We start from the raw sequence: 18,132 nt of genomic DNA, 5'->3' as shown, positions 1-18,132 counted from the left end.
TCTTCAGTCTGTTGGTTCACTCTTCGGAAAGCTTCTGCAGCCACAGAGGTAGGCCAGGCTTAAGTCAGAAGCCAAGAGCTCTATCTGGTATCCACATCTCTGAAGTACTTGGATCAGTATCTGCTGTCTGCCGGGCACCTTAGTAGGGAATTGGATCACAGGTAGAACAGCCAGGACTGTCTTTCCAGTGTGACTAAACAGCAGGCTCTTTATCTGCTGGGCACTCAGCCACCTCCTTCCCTCTGACCATTAGCACAGGTCCTTCCCTTAGACTCATTCACTTAAACTATTCCCTTCTTTATCAAGACATTTTTGTTCCGGTTTTTAAAACCAAAATATTTATTGCCTAATTGTTAAAATTCTCAAAATGAATTGGATGTGGCAACAGCTGCCTCTCAGGCATTTAAAAAAATTTATTTATATATGGGAGGCAGAGTGACAGAGAAATAATTCATAAACATTCTTTTCAAAGCTCTAATTGTGACCTGTAACATATTACTAACCTGTTTTTTGTGTGATTTCATTTCCAGTTCTTTTGCTCTCTGTTATATTGACCATGCCTTCCCTCGTATCAGCCTTCTTTTCACTGTTTTGAAAATTAGTCCATTGCCTGGTTATTCACAAGCTGTTGAGAAAATATCACCTCCTCATGATCCTAATAAAATTGGGATCCATACTTGGCTGTACGGTCATTAACCAGGGTGACAAACATTTCTTTTTTTTAAAGATTTATTTTTATTGGAAAGGCAGAATTACAGAGAGGAGGAGAGACAGAGAGGAAGATCTTCCATCCGATGATTCACTCCCCAAGTGAGCGCAACAGCCAATGCTGCATCGATCCGAAGCCAGGATCCAGGAACTTCTTCCGGGTCTCCCACATGGGTGCAGGGTCCCAAGGCTTTGGACTGTCCTCGACTGCTTTCCCAGGCCACAAATAGGGAGCTAGATGGGAAGTGGGGCTGCCAGGATTAGAACCGAGGCTCATATGGGATCCCAAGTATGTGCAAAGCAAGGACTTTAGCCTCTAGGTTACTGTGCCAGGCCTGACAAACTCTTTCTCCTCACACGAATATCATAGTCGACTGTCAGATCCAAATAAAACAGATTCTTTTCCATAAAAATATAGTTGATATTTTTGTGTAAGTAATGAGCTGTATAGAAACACTGAGACATTTCATAGTGGGCGTATTTATCGTTATATCTGTGGTAAACCACGGCTCCAGTAGCTTTGTTTGGGGTTGAATGCCTGGTATGGCTTATTCCTTGATGTTTCTGTTTTTCAGTCTCTGCCATCCTGGACCCTGTCCACCCTGTCCTGCCTTTACAACGAAAGCCTGCGAATGTGGACGGACCAGGTAAAGTCAAAATTACACTCTAAAGAAAATCTCAATTTCTGAGATTTACTTGTGAACTCTTTTTTTTTTCTTTCTTTCCTTTTTTTTTTTTAAGATTTATTTACTTTTTAATTACAAAGTCAGATATACAGAGAGGAGAGACAGAGAGGAAGATCTTCTGTCTGATAATTCACTCCCCAAGTGAGCGCAACGGCCGGTGCTGCGCCGATCTGAAGCCGGGAACCAGGAACCTCTTCTAGGTCTCCCATGTGGGTGCAGGGTCCAAAGTCTTTGGGCCATCCTCGACTGCTTTCCCAGGCCACAAGCAGGGAGCTGGATGGGAAGTGAAGCTGCCGGGATTAAAACCGGTGTCCATATGGGATCCCAGGCGCTCAAGGCGAGGACTTTGGCTGCTAGGCCATGCCGCTGGGCCCTACTTGTGAATTTCTAAAGCAGAAGGTTAGTAGATAGCTATAAATATGTGCATATGGTAGGTATAAATCATATTTTCTATAAATGGTAATTTCCTGTACTATCCTTGGTTATGGCTTAGTCTTATGAGTGGTTAAAAAGTTGTATGAACAGTGAGTTGTGACAATAGCCATTTTCAGGTGAGATACCAAGGTGGACTGAGATATTTTAACCTCTTTAGTAAGTGACAGAGTCAGGCATTGAATGCAGACCTGTTAAGGCCCAAGAGGCAAGGCCTGTTGTCCCATGCCTAGCACAATATCTGGCCTAGTAGTGAGCATCACTGAGTGAAAGCAGAAGTGAGCCCCATGGTCCACCATCTTTCCAAAGTACAAGTCCATGTCATCAGAGCAAGGATCAGTGAGAGTCACAAAGCTCCTTGGAGGCCTGGTAACAGACCACGGGAACAAGGTGGGATCATGCAGATTGTCAGTGATTTGCCATTTGTTTCATTTCTACTAAACTGTAGTAAGTTTCAGTCATGTGCAGAGTTGTGGGTCAGTAAGGTCAGGTCTGGGCTCTTTCACTTGCAAGGTCATCAGTCTCACCAGGTCTCATTTATCTTACCATAAAATAGGAATAATAATGTCAGGGAGATGGTGTTAGCCATGATGTTAGGCATGAAAGTAACCTTACCGGCAGTGTGAGATATCATGCTGAGTACTATAGACTAATCATCTACTTAAGTGAGAGCACCTTCCTAAAATATGGAGCTGAGGGGCCCAGTGCAATAGCGTAAAGCTTAAGGTCCTTGCCTTGTACACACCGGGATCTCATATGGGCGCTGGTTCTAATCCCGGCAGCTCCACTTCCCATCCAGCTCCATATTTGTGGCCTGGGAAAAACAGTCGAGGACGGCCCAAAGCCTTGGGAACCTGCACCCATGTGGGAGACCTGGAAAGAAGTTTCTGGCTCCTGGCTTCAGATCGGCGCAGCACCTGCTGCTGCGGCCACCTGGGGAGTGAATCATCGGATGGAAGATCTTCCTCTCTGTCTCTCTTCCTCTCTGTACATCTGCCTTTCCAATAAAATAAATAAATCTTTTTAAAAAATTTAAAAAAGAAATGGAGCTGAGATGGGAGTAAGGGACAGAATGAAACTCTTGCCCAGGTGCTGAAGTCATTTGGCAGCAGGGAGAGCCCCCTCCCATCCTCACCCACCGCTGCAGATGTAGGACAAAAGGAGAAGTTTGAAAACGTTTGTCCTGATCTTCTTCCATACCAGGACTCTCTCCACCCTGATTAACGGCCCACACGGGCATACATCCTTCTCAACTAAGAAAAGAACATTTTAAATAAATATATATTTAAAAAATAAAACAAAACCTTTTGTAGGAGAGTAGACTCAAAAGTCAAAACATGACTCTAAGAAGACCTAAAGACAGTTGTCTGAAAGCACCAGCCTAGTAGACTTCTTGAACAGATAAGTTGGCAAAATTAGGATATCTATTAGAACAAAACCAAAATGATTTTCTCTATCATGAATCAGCCACACTGAGGATATTCTGAATAAATGCCAAAGAGCTGGGCCCCAGGGAAATGAGATCGATGGTGCTTGCTGTGTGTGTCTAGTCAGATTTGCATATGCTATTGCTGCTTTTCCTTCCTACTCTGTAAGGTACTATGGGAACACTGGAACCAGGATCTTCATCCCAGGGCTCCTTACCCGTCTCATGTTGCATCGCAGAACACATGAAATCAATTGGAACAGCCCAGAGTTCCTCACAGATCGGGAAGCAGGGCAGAGGGAAAGGCAGTGTAGGATTCAAGAGAGCAGAAGAGGAGAAAGAAGAAAGAGTAGAGGAGAGAAATGGAGGAAATAAGAATTACGAGAGGAAAACAGGGAGAAGGAAAACTTTAGAAAGTGTTGAGAGAAAGGTTTAGGCATTCAACAGGAAGTCTTTGGCTGATGCTGTCTTCACTTCTGCTGTCTTCACAGGCACACAGTTCGCTGTGGCCAGGCAGTCTCGGTTCACTGCTCTAACCCCTGTGAGAACATTTTGAACTGTGGGCAGCACCGCTGTGCTGAGCTGTGCCATGGGGGTCCGTGCCAGCCTTGTCGGATCATATTGAACCAGGGTAAGTGGTGGGCAATCTAAATTATGTCACAAAACTGCTAAAAAGAGCTGATAATCCATGGAAAACCACACTAAGATACCTTTTCACACTGTAAGGACAGTTAAAACAAAGGCTCATGACCACACGTTGGCCCTAGAAGGAAAGATGGCTGGAACTCATGCGTTGCTGGCAGGTGTGTAACAGCCGATCACCGTTTCAGACAGTCCTTTTCCAGTTTTTTATAAAATTAAACCTATGTGTATTGTATGACCCAACCATTCCAATCTTAGATATTTTCATACCTATATTACACAAAGGCTTACAAAGAAATATGTGTTTCTATGAGTCCCAAACTGTCAACATCCTAATTGTCCACTGGCAAGAAGAGCAATGGATAAGTTACTATATATTTTTTTTTCTTTCCTTTTGTTTTCTAAGTATAGATTTTTTCACACTGTATTTTATTTGTTTGTTTAAAAAGGCAGAATTAGAAAAGGAAAGAGAGTGAAATTTCATCCACCAACCAGTTCACTCCCCAGATGGCAGCCAGAGTTGGCCAGTTCAAAATCAGGAACTTTGAGCTGCTTCTATGTCTCCCACATTCATGCAGGGTTACAAGGCTTTGGGCATCCTCTGCTGCTTTCCAAAGCCATAGCAAGGAGCTGGATAGGAAGTGAAGCAGCCGGGACTAGAACCTGCACGTATGTGGATGCCAATGCTGCATGTTGTAGGATTAGCCTGTTGAGCCACCATACTAATCCCCACCTTTTTTTAAAATGTCTTTATTTTTATTGGAAACTCAGATATACAGAGAGGAGGAGAGACAGAGATGAAGATCTTCCATCAGCTGATTTACTCCCCATGTAGCTGCAATGGCTAGAGCTGAGCTGATCAGGAGCCAGCAGTTTTTTCCCGTCTCCCACATTGCTGCAGCATCCCAGGGCTTTGGGCTGTACTCTACTACTTTCCCAGGCCACAAATAGGGAGGTAGATAAGAAGTAGGACCTCCAGAATTAGAACCTGTACCTGTATGGGATCTCTACACGTGCAAGGCGAGGGCTTTAGCCACTAGGCTACTGTGCCATACCCCCCCCCTTTTTTTTGTCCTTAAAATGTATTCTATTTATTTAATTTGAAAGGCAGAATCATAGAGGGAAAAGGAAAGAGTGAGATCTTCCCTCTGCTGATTCACTCCCCAAATGGCCACAGCAGACAGAGTTGACTACTAAGGAGGCAGAAGCTTCTTCTGGGACTCCCAGGAGGGTGCCAAGGCCCTAGAATTTGAACCATCCTCTGCTGCTTTCTCAGGCCATTAGAGAGCTGGACTGAAAGTGGAGTAGACAGGACATGAACCAGCATTGAATGCCAGCCCTACAGACAGAGGCTTAACGTACTCTGCCACAGTGCAACCCTCCCCCACACACATACTTTTTTTTTTTTTTTAGATTTATTTTGTTTGAAAAACAGAATTAGAGGGAGAAACAGTTCTTCCATTAACTGATTCACTCCCCAAATTGCCACAGTGTCTAGGGCTGGGCCAGGCCAAAGCCAGTGGCATCTTCCAGGTCTCCTACATGGGTGGCAAGGGCCCAGAACATGGTGCCATCTTCCACTGCTTTCCTGGTGCATTCACAGGGTGAAGATCAGAAGTGAAGGTACCAGTACTGCCTGCAGCAGTTTAATCTGTTCTGACGAGACATTGCTACCTGCTTTTAGTTTCTGGAATAGTTTTTCCTCAGGGATGGTTGAGGTCATTTTATCATAAGGATTTTACATAAACTAATCTAACATTTTCTTTATAATTCTCATTTTAAGCTGTGATCCTTCTATAGCCCTACACTTGTTTTCCTTCTTTCTTGTCACCTTGTCACTAGCAAACAGTTTTGGCTACATATGTGGTTTATTTTCTCAAGTTGTCTTCTAGGATCCTTCTCAGGTTTGTGTAGAGATTTCATACACATTCCTTCTGGGTCCTTATTCATTTATTTGAATAGATGCAGGCTGGTGACAAAGTCCTTCCTCCAAATTGTCTCTGGATCCTTGACTACTTCCTTCAGTCATTTATGACTGCACCAAACTTCTATCATTAGCTCGTCTTCCTTTATTTATTTATTTATTTATTTATTTATTTATTTATTTATTTATTTATTTATTTATTTTGCTTGTGCCTAAACATAGCAGAGTTTCCTACTAGTGCAGTCCTGGGGAGGCAGCAGTGATGGCTCAAGTCGTTGGTTTCCCGGCTCTTGGCGCTGGCCTGGGTGTGACCTTGGGGGAGTAACGCAGCAGTGGGAGTACACTCCCTTTACTCTGCTTCTCACATGAATTACAGGGAGTCTTAATTACGTCTTTGTGATTTGGCTCTTTCCTTTCTCCCTGTTCAATGGGAGCTTTTGGTTCCACTCAAGAAAATTTTTTTTTAAGATTTATTTATTTTTACTGGAAAGGCAGATGTACAGAGAGAAGGAGAGAAAGAGAGGAAGATCTCCCATCCAGTGGTTCAATCCCCAAGCGACCGCAACGCCTGGAGCTTAGCCAATCCGAAGCCAGGAGCCAGGAGCTTCCTCCAGATCTCCCACATGGGTGCAGGGTCCCAAGGCTTTGGGCCATCCTCGACTGCTTTCCCAGGCCACAGTCAGGAAGTTGAATGGGAAGCATGGCTACCAAGATTAGAACTGGTGCCCATATGGGATCCCGGTGCGTTCAGGGCAAAGACTTTAACCGTTACGCTATCGTGCCGGATTTTCCGGTCTTTCAGGTCTTCCAGGCAGGTGCAGGATCCCAAGACTTTGGGCCATCCTCTGCTGGTTTCCCAGGCCACAAGCAGGGAGCAAATGGGAAGTGAAGCATCTGCTACACGAACTAGAGCCCATAAGGAATCCAGGCACTTGGAGATAGACAATTAGCAATTGAGCCATGGCGCCAGGCCTGTAACCTTGTGTTTCAAATTAATGAATAAATCTTTTTTAAGTATTTTTGTTTTGGCTTAAGTCACTAAAAAAAATAATTTCTTGTAATTCAATTCCTAGGTGGATTTTGCTGTTGTATAAACCATATTGAAACCTTCAGTCAGGTCTGATCAGCGCCTGACTGAACGAATTTTCTATTTGTTTTATACATTATTTGGAATATTTTAAGACTATCTAAAGGTTGCCAATGTTTTGTCTTTCACATGTGCCTTCTAGTATGCTACTGTGGCAGCACCACCAGAGATGTGCTATGTGGAACTGACATAGGAAAGTCTGATGGATTTGGGGACTTTGGCTGTTTGAAGATATGTGGCAAGTAAGGTTTATCTTTTTTCCTTTTTTCCACTTGACGTTTCATATCATGCAGCAATTATGTAATAGTCTCTTTTTCTTAACAGGGACTTGAAATGTGGGAACCATACATGTTCTCAAGTGTGCCACCCTCAGCCCTGCCAGCCATGTGCACGGCTGCCCCATTTAGTGCGCTATTGCCCTTGTGGTCAAACTCCTCTTAGCCAGTTGCTGGAACTTGGAAGCAGTAGTCGGAAATCCTGCATGGATCCTGTCCCCTCGTGTGGAAAAGTGTGTGGCAAACCTCTGCCTTGTGGTTCCTCAGGTAACTAGTACTCATAAAGTTGACCTTAAAAATGTGAATATAAGCATTTGGCAGCAGTGACGAAGTAGTATGAAATATCAACTATGAATTTAAAAAATAAATGTAAGTAAACCCAACTGGAAATGCAAATCCATATGGTAAAAGAGTACTGAAAACTACATGTTTTTGTCTATCTTCTGATTTTAAAAGCAATTGCATAAAATAATATTGATAAAATTGTGTTTATAAGGCTTACAATATTTTGAAGTGTATTTCATGATAATAGCACAAAGAAGGCAGAAGAGATCAAAGTTGTACTGGAAATGGGAAGTGATTCCAGAGGAAAATTTAAACCCACAAATGCAAATGAAATGATAACTGAAAACTGAAATGATAAATATAAACATAAATGTAATAAATTCTGGATATATGATTGGCGGCTTTTCTCAGTTTCTTTGTTAAATATGCCAGTATAAAAAATCATGAGTGTAATATTTGATATATAACGTATATCCATTTTAACAATACTAATGTAAGCACAAAAGATGAGAAGTAGACTAGAGCTGTTCAGGAAGTCTTCAAGTTTCATGGAAAATGCATGATGAGTTATTTGAAGACATCCACTGGTTCATACCCAGATGGCTGCAGCAACCAGGGCTCAGCTAGGCTGGCACCAGCAGTGTCAAACTCCATCAGGGTCTCTCCTGTGGATGGTAAGGACCCAAGCAGCCATCTTCAGCTGCTTTCCCCAGTGAATTAACAGAACCCTGGATCAGAAGTGGAGCAGCCAGGACTCAACTTTAAGTTCATGTAAAATTCCCGCATCAACAGACTAACCTACTGCACCACAGTGCTGGCCCCACACTAATTTCTTTGTTTCTTCCCTGCTTTTTTTTTTTTTTAAGAACCATCTTATTTGAAAGAGTTAGAGGGAGAAACATAGATCTTTAATCCCTTGGTCCACTCCCTAAATGGAACAACAGTAAGGGCTGGCCCAGACCAAAGCCAGTAGCTTTCTCTAAGTCTAGTGCATGGGTGCAAGAGCCCAAACATTTGTGCCTTCTCCACAGATTTTCCAGGTGCAGCAGCAGAGAGCCCTAAATTTAATTTAGCAGAATGAGTGTAGGCCACCCATCATGAGACAGTCACAGAGTTGTGAATTTGGAAATGAGTAGCATATTTCATTCTTAACCTTTCATTTTTATTTTATTAAAGATTTCATACATACTTGTGAAAAGTTCTGCCATGAAGGAGACTGTGGACCATGCTCTCGCACATCAGTTATTTCCTGCAGATGCTCATTCAAAACAAAGGTAAATGCTGTACAGTGCCAGAGTTGTTGCTCTCATTGTCTTTAAAGTGGCTGTTATGGGCCCGGCGCGGTGGCGCAAGTGGTTAAGTCCTCACCTTGCACGCCCGGGATCCCATATGGGCGCCGGTTCTAATCCCGGCAGCCCCGCTTCCCTTCCAGCTCCCTGCCTGTGGCCTGGGAAAGCAGTCGAGGACGGCCCAAAGCTTTGGGACCCTGCACCCGCGTGGGAGACCCGGAAGAGGCTCCTGGCTTCGGATCGGCATAGTATCGGCCCGTTGCGGCTCACTTGGGGAGTGAATCATCGGACGGAAGATCTTCCTCTCTGTCTCTCCTCTCTGTATATCCGCCTTTCCAATAAAAAAATAATAAAAATAAATCTTTAAAGTGGCTGTTATGGAAGGTTAGGACTCGGAATAAACCCAGTTAGATTTGTCATATTATGTATGGCTCACTAAATGCAGCCAATAGTTACTGGCTCATCTGATGGGCAAGTTGCAGGATATATGTGTTGAGAGGCTGCAGCACGCAAGGCTCAGAAACCAGTAGTGGGACCAGGACAAGTGTGCAAACAGCTCCACCAAATACAAGTATGATAACGTTCAGTGCCAAGAAAAGAGGAATAGTGGCTGTGTTGGAGTTAGCTGAGAAGTTAGAAGGAACCCAGCCGACACTTTGGACACCCAATGCAGTAGTCGGGTAACTGCTAAATTAGAACAATCCATGATCACCCACTTTTAATACCAACTGTAAGTTCTGTAATCCCCAAGACCACCCTCGAAGCTTAATAATTTGGTAGAAAGATGCACTAAACTTATTGAAAGCTGTTATACTCATGGTTATGGTTTTATTGTGAAGAAAAGATGCAGAATTAAATTGAACCAATGTAGGGCAGACTCCAAGGAAATACCATATTTGGATTTTCATTTGTCTTCTCCCTGTGAAATCAGGACAGCTTTACTTTCTGCGTGTCAGTAGTGTGGGATGGTGTATTGCCACCTGGGAAACTCTGGAAAAGCATGGGTAGTCAGAGTTTTCACTGGGGCTCCATTGAGGAGACAGGTTTGACTGCCCATGTGGCTGATATCAGTCTCCAATCTCTCCACAAATCTACTGGTCAAAGCCACCGCCCTGAGACTATTCAGTGTGACCAGCTTGCTCAGAAATTATAGTTAACTACCCAGTGATCTAAGGCTACAAGCAGGCAGCGACGTTCCCTGGGATTGCTCCAGGGGAGCAGCCAAGTGCCGAGGCCAGAATCCCTTGGGTATTTCATTAACTCATCACTGTCGAACTGTTTTCATTCATTTCTGCCTTCTGCTCTGGGTAGTATTGATTTGATTTTGTGTTTTAAAGGGGGTCTCTTATTGTTTTAGTTTGCCCTTTCTATTTAATAAGAGGTGGCAGGAAGTCTTCCTGTAGAAATCTTTGAGTAACCCAAAACCCAGTGTTGGACCTGAATTCTGAACAGTTGGTGCTGTTGGTTAAAAACAGCCCAAGGTCTTGGCAGCAGCCAACTTGTACATGAGTCTGGATTGGAAGCTAACTTAATAGATAAACTTCATAATAAAAGGAGAAAAGATGTGAGAGTAGTATAATTTGTGACAGAAATTGTGTGCTACATAGGTTTTTTTTTCCTGTCAGAAATTACAAAATATATATGGAATAGTGGAGGTATATTGAATGTTAATCCACAAATATTAAATTAAAAGCTATGAGATCTATTAATCATAAATTTAACAGTACCTAGAGTTCTTTGTAAAAATCACAAGCAAAACTGGCCAGGTAAGCCAGCAAGGGTTACTTTTAGGTTTTTTTTCCCCACCAATCTCTTCCTCTGTGTTCTTTCTTGCTTCTCATTAATCTTTGCCCTTGCTCCCTCTAATAAGGGATTCCATGGCAGTGAGCATATTTTTTTAAGGTCTATTTTTTTTTTTAGCATGATACTGTGGTGGTGATGTTTCAGATGTTTCTAATATAGTTACTGTTTTTCTTTTTCTTCTTCCATAGGAGCTTCCATGTACCAGTCTCAAAAGTGAAGGTATGAATGGGGGAGGTCATAAGGCTGTTTTTCTGGGGTATCTTGAGATAGGTTGAGTTTTATGTGAGGGTATTTCAAAAGGTTTGTGGGAAATGGAATTACAAGCATGAGCTTACAAGGGCTGATACTGTGACACAGCAACATCAGCTGCTACCTGTAGTGCCAGCATCCATATGGATGCTGGTTTGAGTCCCAGATGCTCCATTTCCATTCCTTTTCTCTGAAAGTGCACCTGGGAAAACAGAGGAGAATGGCCCAGGAGCTGGGATTCCTGTATCCACCTGGGACACCAGGAAGTAGCCCCTTAGCCCCTGCTTCTGCCTGCTGTACTCTGGTCACTATTTGGGGAATAGACCAGTATATGGAAGACTTGTCTCCACATTCCCATAACTTCTCCCCTTGCATGCCTCTGCCTTTCAAATAAATAAATCTTTTAAAAAAATTTTTTTTGATGTGAGGGCTCCACTGGCTAATCCTCTGCCTGCAAGTGCCAGCATCCCATATGGGTACCTGTTCATGTCCTGGATGTTCCACTTCGACTCTGGCTCCCTGTTTATGGCTTAGGGAAGGCAATGGAGGATGGCTTCAGGCCTTGGAAACCTGCACCCATGTGCGAGACCCAGAAGAAGCTCCCAGCTCCCATTTTCAGATCAGATCATCTCTAGCCATTGCAGCCATCTGGGAAGTGAACCAGTGGATAAAAGATCTGTCTTTCCTATTCTATAAAATCTGCCTTTCCAAATAAAAATAGATCTTTAAAAATAATAATAATCAAAAATTTAGAGTTTAGGGACAGACATCTGATACCCGGAGTTGGAATGCTGCTTGGGACTGCCACCATCCAGTCTCAGCACAGCTCACCTCTCCTTCCAGCTTCCTGTTCTTGGGTACCCTGGAAGTCAGCAGATGAGGACCACATGGAATGTTGGAGACAGAAGTGGTAGCTTAACTCACTGTGCCACATGGAATACATAGATTGGATTCCAGACTACTGACTGGTTCCTGGCTTGAGCCTGACCTAGCCCTAACTAGTGCAGACATTTGGGGATTGAAAGAGTGTGTAAAAGATCTCTGTCTCTGCCTTTCAAATTAGGAAAATAAAAATAGTTTTAAATATTGCAATGTGGAAAACACTTATAGAAAAAATTATGCTTAGATTTCATTCCTATTTTTAACTGCATTTTTCCTTAGACTTTTTGAAGTTACTCATTTATCAAAATTTAGCAAGGTATACCTGAGATTTGTGCATTTTAAGAGATACTTATTGGGCCCGGCGCGGTGGCGCAAGTGGTTAAAGGTCCTCGCCTTGCACGCCCGGGATCCCATGTGGGCGCGGGTTCTAATCCCGGCAGCCCCGCTTCCCTTCCAGCTCCCTGCCTGTGGCCTGGGAAGGCAGTCGAGGACGGCCCAAAGCTTTGGGACCCTGCACCCGTGTGGGAGACCCGGAAGAGGCTCCTGGCTTCGGATCGGCATAGTATCGGCCCGTTGCGCTCACTTGGGGAGTGAATCATCGGATGGAAGATCTTCCTCTCTGTCTCTCCTCTCTGTATATCCGCCTTTCCAATGAAAAAATAATAAAAATAAATCTTTAAAAAAAAAAGAGAGATACTTATTTATTTGAATAGCAGAGTTACAAAGAGAACAGACAAGAGCTCTTTCTGACTGCTGCTTCACTACCCAAATGGCTGCAAAAGCTGGGCATATTCCGGGCTGAAGCCAGGAGCCTGAAACTCTTATGCGGGAGATAGGGGCCCAAGTGCTTGGACCATCCTCTGGTGCTTTCTCAGGTACATGAGAGGTAGCTGTATCAGAAGTAAAGCAGCCAAGACTCAAACGGTATCTATATAGCATGTTGAAGACTCATTGACCACAACACCAGCCCTGATTATTTCATATGTGTAAAATGTTATAATAGGATATTAACAGTGAAGGGAGCAAAGTTAAACAGCGAGTGAGGCAGTTTTTGTGCACGCTGACCCTTTATGTCTCAGTGGGACTGCCGGACACCCCCGCCCCCAGCAGCCTTCTTAGTCTTGAGGCCTGCAATGTTGTCTCTTCCTTAGTCTTTGGTCCTGAGTTCCCACTTTGTTCTGATGCTATCGTGTAAGCTGCCCCAAATCCCTTTGAGAAAGTAATAGAAGATAAAGACGTGAAAAAAGCTCTTTTTTTAGTCAAGAAAAAAGCTGAGTTAATTAGGAAGCTTCTGGACATAGATAACAGAAAACCTGAGGAAGAAACAGTAAGGGGTTTGTTGTTTCACAGAACAGGAAATCTAGAAGCAGAATAGTTGTTGATTCTGGAACTCTGGTTCAGCTTTTCTGTTTTCCCCTCCTGGATGTAAATGAGCTACTGCAGCTCCACACAGAGGGTGTTTATCTCTGTTCCTTTTTAAGAGCAGGAAGAGTGGTTCTGAAAGGTCCTCAATACATTTTATGCAAACATATTCCTACCAAAACCCATTACTATCAAGGGGGATGAAAGGACCAGGATGGATTAGGCACGTCATCATTCTGTTCTGTAACGAGGAGCACGTGGGCATCTGATTTCTAACTGATTTGGAGCCAGTATTGTGGTGCAGCGGTTCACTCCCCAAATGACCACAATGAACACAGCTCTGCCAGCTGAAGCCAGGAGCCAGGAACTTCTTCCAGGTCTCTCACATGGTTGCAGGGACCCAAATTCTTGGGACATCTTCTGCTGCTTTCCCAGGCACATTAGCAGGGAGCTGGATCAGAAATGGAGCTACTGGGACTCAAACGTCACTGGTACTGGCATCCCTGGCAGCAGTTTAATATATTATGTCACCACACTGGCCCCTCTACCACATCTCACATCACTACAATGATGACAACATTTCCAGCACATGAAACCTTGGGGAAAAACACTTCCAGATCATAACATTCAGAATTTTAGTTTTTAAAAATATGCAGTTTGGAAGTCGGCATTGTGATGTGGCAAATTAAGTTGCCACCTGCAGCACTGGCATAACATGTAGGTGCAGGTTCACGTCTTGCCTGCTCCGTTTCTGATCCAGCTCTCTGGTAATGCATCTGGTGAAAGCAGCAATGGCTGGCCCAACTTTTGGCCCCTAGATCCATGTGGGAGACTTGGCAAAAGTTCCTAGCTCCTGACTTTGGCCAGGCACAGCTCCAGTCATTGTGGCTGTTGGGGGAGTAAACTACTGAATGGAAGATTTTTCTCTAATTCCACCTTCCAAATATATAAGTTAAAAAAAAAGTTTTAATGCTATAAAAATACATAATTTGTGAAAATTACAGAATTAATATAATTTTTGTGTACTCAAACACGTGTATGTATATTATAAAATGAAAATATACCTTCACCTCATTTTTTATGCCTAGGTCTTCTTTCAACTCTTCTGATGAAATCACCATCGATAATTTGTTGGGTGTGGATGTGTAAACATGCTAGGAGATTTTTTTCTCTCTGAATTTAGATTGATGCTAAACGATTTGTCTTTAATTAGTATTTTCTCTTCCACTGGCCAGTTCACTCCCCCAAATTCTCAACAACAGCTGGGGCCGGGCCAGGTTGATGGCGGGAGCTCAGAACTCTGTCTGGTTGTCTCACCTGAGAGACAGGAGCCCCACGTACTTGGGCCATCACATTCTGCCTTTTGAGAAGCTGCATCAGAAACAGAGGCAGGACTCAACCCCAGGCACTTCAACATGTGATACAAGAGGTGGCCTATTTTGCTCCACAACACCTACCACTACTGACTTCTTTAATATACTTACTGCTCTGTTTATATTTGCTTTGTATGAGTTTCCATTTTTCTTCATTACTTTATCCTTTCCATATATTAAATCAGTTTTGCTATTTTCTATTTTTGATCATTTGATGAATGAAAATTGTGTATTAATATATATTTTTCACCATTAATTATTTATATTATTACCTTTTTATTTTTTTCAGTCTATAATCAGATGATTGTTGGTTCACTATTCATATCCCTTTGCCTGTTTTTCTTTTTAATTGTCCATGACAGATGCTACATTTATGTGTGACAAGCGATGTAACAAGAAGCGGTTGTGTGGACGGCATAAGTGTAATGAGATATGCTGTGTGGTAAGTGGACTTACCGTTAGGTGTCTTCAGACTCCAATCCTCATGGCTGGGCTGTAGAAGCCTCGGCCATCTGGAATACAGCCCAGGTTTAAAAATCACTGTGCAAAGACCTACATGCTAGTCAGAGAGCTTGCACAGTCCCTGTACTCTCTCAGGCCTTCTTAGGCCTTGGCCAGGTTGAGCAGTCAGCTGGGGCATCCAGGAACCCTCAGGCCCTCAGACTAGGTAATGAGAGTGTAGAGACCAGCCAGGTTATCCTTCAGATTTGGTTAGTACTCTTCAGGCCAGGCCAGGACGCAAAATGAGTTTGGTATTTGGTAAAACAACAAGTTTCATTTATTTGTAATATTTACATCTGTGGAACTTATTAGAGGTATTTTCTTGTCATGTATAAAACAAGAGAACATATATATAAAAGTATATGTGTGTACATGTGTGTTCATACATTTTTAAACAATATCAACAGCACAGTAGTACACTTACACATTTACATATGTGTGTAAGACACATAGTTGTTACATTAAAATGTGTATATTTACAAGGTAGAGTGATGGAATTGTGTTAAATACCAAGATTTGTGAGCTTTGAGTACCTCTTGGCATGGAGCACTTCAACCAGATCAAAGCAGAGCTGTATATTGCACCTGCACACAGCCTGCTCTTGAAGTGACCACCAGCTCTCATCTAGCCTTGTTTTCACCTGTATCGTGCATACTCCCTGTCCCTGGATATTCTGATGCTGTTTTCAAACATCATTTGATCCATGCATGTCAAACCTGTTAAACTTACTGCTGTTTAAGCAACACATGAAATGGAGACAAGTCTGTGAACAAATGTAACTCTCTCTTCCCAGGATAAGGAGCACAAGTGTCCCTTGATTTGTGGGAGAAAACTCCGTTGTGGCCTTCATAGGTGTGAAGAACCTTGTCATCGTGGGAACTGCCAGACGTGCTGGCAAGCCAGTCGGTGTCTTTACTATAAGAGTTTCCTAGAAATTCAGAAATAGTTTTACTTTGATTCATATGATTTATTGAACTAAGCCTTAGTATTCTGGACATGTTAGCACAAAGAAGCTCTTTCTGGTGCTGTTATAGTCCCTGGATGTATGAAATGAGATGTGAGCAGTGATCTTGAAATGCGGACTGGTTCACTCATGAATTTCTCTTCTGCTACCTACCGCGGTTCTGTCCTCAGCGTTCTTTGCATTTTTAGTAGCAGCTTGCCAACTTGATTTTAGGACTTATTTACAATTTTAGAAAAAAAATGAGGACCCCCCCAAAAGCTCTTTTTATATGAGTTATTTATACCTAAGTCTACTGTATTATCGTTTGGAGCTGAGAATTCAAAAACATAATTGTTTTATTCATTTAAAGATAATAATCACTTTTTGTAAATAATACTTGCCATGAAAATAATAATAGTGGATGCCTAGTTTAATAGAAGGTAACTGAATTTTCATATATGAGAATTTATGTATTTAAATTTAGTCTTCTGTTTTTCATCTATTGTGTGATATAATTGAAAAGTTCAGCCTCACAGCTCATTTGAAAAGGAAAGTGTATTTTAAAGATTTCTTTGAAATAACTGTGGATATTCTTCTGTGATATTGCACCAGAACTGAATCTTGTTTCAGGAAATACTGGAATCAGTATTTTTGCTTTTGTTCTCTGTGACATAAATTTCACTGCTCTGTCTTGTGCTTTGACTGTATCTTTTTACTCATATCTAATAGTATACATTGATCATTTGGAAATTAAATGTTCAGTGAATTATGCAGATCTTTACAATGTTGACAGATGTCATATTACAGTGCTAAAATCACAGTCATTAATAAAACTTCAGTCAAATCAGAAACGTGTTGTGAAAAAGTATTGGAAAGCCGTCAGGCTCAGAGTGGTAAATGCAACATTATGTATTGTCCATGCCTTTGTAATCAGCTCAACCTTAATAAAATAAAAACCCTTTTATGTAAAAAAGAAAACAGAAAAGGAACTCAGCTCCCAGATTTCCTTCTAAAACTGCCAGTGAATAATATGTATGTGTGAACATGTGTGTGCACATCCCAAACTCACTAGGGGTTATTTTATTTCACCTGCTATTCCTCCAGGTTTTGATGAATTGACCTGCCACTGTGGTGCGTCAGTGATCTATCCACCAGTTCCCTGTGGCACTAGACCCCCTGAGTGTACCCAGACCTGTGCCAGGATGCACGAATGTGACCATCCAGGTGAGGCCCCCTTGCCACTGCACCTCACAGCCTGCTCACACCCTCGCATTTGGGAAGCTGCCATGTCACGTTTGAGTGCTGTGATGGGTGCTGTTATGAAAGTGGGGCTGTGGTCTGAGCCACACTAGGAGTCACAGTGCCCTCTTTTGCTTTACTCTTGGTTGTCAGACGTAGCTAAGGGGTTGAAGGATACCCCAGCAGGTAGAGTATATTATTAGGGTCTTCATGTGCAGGTTTGCCTTCCTAGAATGAAGGTAGCATCCAGATCTGCCATCTGCTCATTCACTCCCCAGATGGCCACAGCAGCAAGGAAGTCACAGCAGGGAGCCTGGAAGTCCATCCAGAGCTCCTGTATGAGTGCAGGGACCCAGCACCATTCTCTGCTACATTCCCAAGCACATGGACAGGACACTAGACTGAAAGTGGAGCAGGTGGGACTCAAACCAGCCTTCATTTGGAATACCAGCACCATAGTGAATGTTTTTCTACAATATAGATTTTTTAAATGTCTTTAAAGTTTTTGAGGCAGTGGTGACTGAAATCCTCATCCTGCATGCACCAGGATCCCTTATGAGCAGCAGTTTGTGTCCCAGCTGCCCCACTTCCCTTCTGTTTCCCTGCTTGTGGCCTAGGAAACCAGTAGAGGATAGCCAAAAGCCTTGGAACCCTGCATCTGTGTGGAAGACCCAGAAGAAGCTTCTGGTTCCTGACTTTGGATTGGCTCAGTTCTGGCCACTGTGGCCACTTGGGGAGTAAACCAGCGGGTGGAAGATCTTTCTCTCTGTATTTTCTACTTCTATAAATCTGATTTTCCAATAAAAAATAAATAAATCTTTTTTTTTTTAAAATTTTTTTGAGGTGAAGAAACAGAAAACTTCTACCTGCTGATTCATTCTCTGAATGCCTACAGTAGCCAGGCAGGGCTAATGCCAGAAGCCAGGAATTCAATCCATGTCTTGCACATAGGTCATGAAAATACAACCACTTGAGCTATCACTGCTGCCTCCTACGAGCTGAATTAGCAGGAAACAATTTAGAAGA

At 42.7% G+C, this 18,132-nt stretch overlaps 1 protein-coding gene across 1 annotated transcript in view; it reads left to right on the top strand.

Moving 5' to 3' along the window:
* The window catches only part of NFX1 (nuclear transcription factor, X-box binding 1), a 49,744-nt gene that overhangs the window by 14,154 nt on the left and 17,458 nt on the right, over window positions 1-18,132 (top strand). The window contains exons 6-14 of the mRNA XM_040963709.1: window positions 1,284-1,355; window positions 3,744-3,883; window positions 7,048-7,147; window positions 7,230-7,447; window positions 8,642-8,739; window positions 10,746-10,776; window positions 14,786-14,865; window positions 15,718-15,826; window positions 16,972-17,091. Coding sequence (XP_040819643.1) covers window positions 1,284-1,355; window positions 3,744-3,883; window positions 7,048-7,147; window positions 7,230-7,447; window positions 8,642-8,739; window positions 10,746-10,776; window positions 14,786-14,865; window positions 15,718-15,826; window positions 16,972-17,091 — 968 coding nt within the window. The remainder of the gene's footprint in view (window positions 1-1,283; window positions 1,356-3,743; window positions 3,884-7,047; window positions 7,148-7,229; window positions 7,448-8,641; window positions 8,740-10,745; window positions 10,777-14,785; window positions 14,866-15,717; window positions 15,827-16,971; window positions 17,092-18,132) is intronic.

Source organism: Ochotona curzoniae, unplaced genomic scaffold, assembly GCF_017591425.1.
Source record: "Ochotona curzoniae isolate NIBS_2020 unplaced genomic scaffold, NIBS_Ocur_1.0 scaffold_3208, whole genome shotgun sequence".
Taxonomy (NCBI): Eukaryota; Metazoa; Chordata; class Mammalia; order Lagomorpha; family Ochotonidae; genus Ochotona; species Ochotona curzoniae.
Note: the sequence above shows the minus strand (reverse complement) of the source record. Positions and strands in the feature narration are given on the sequence as shown.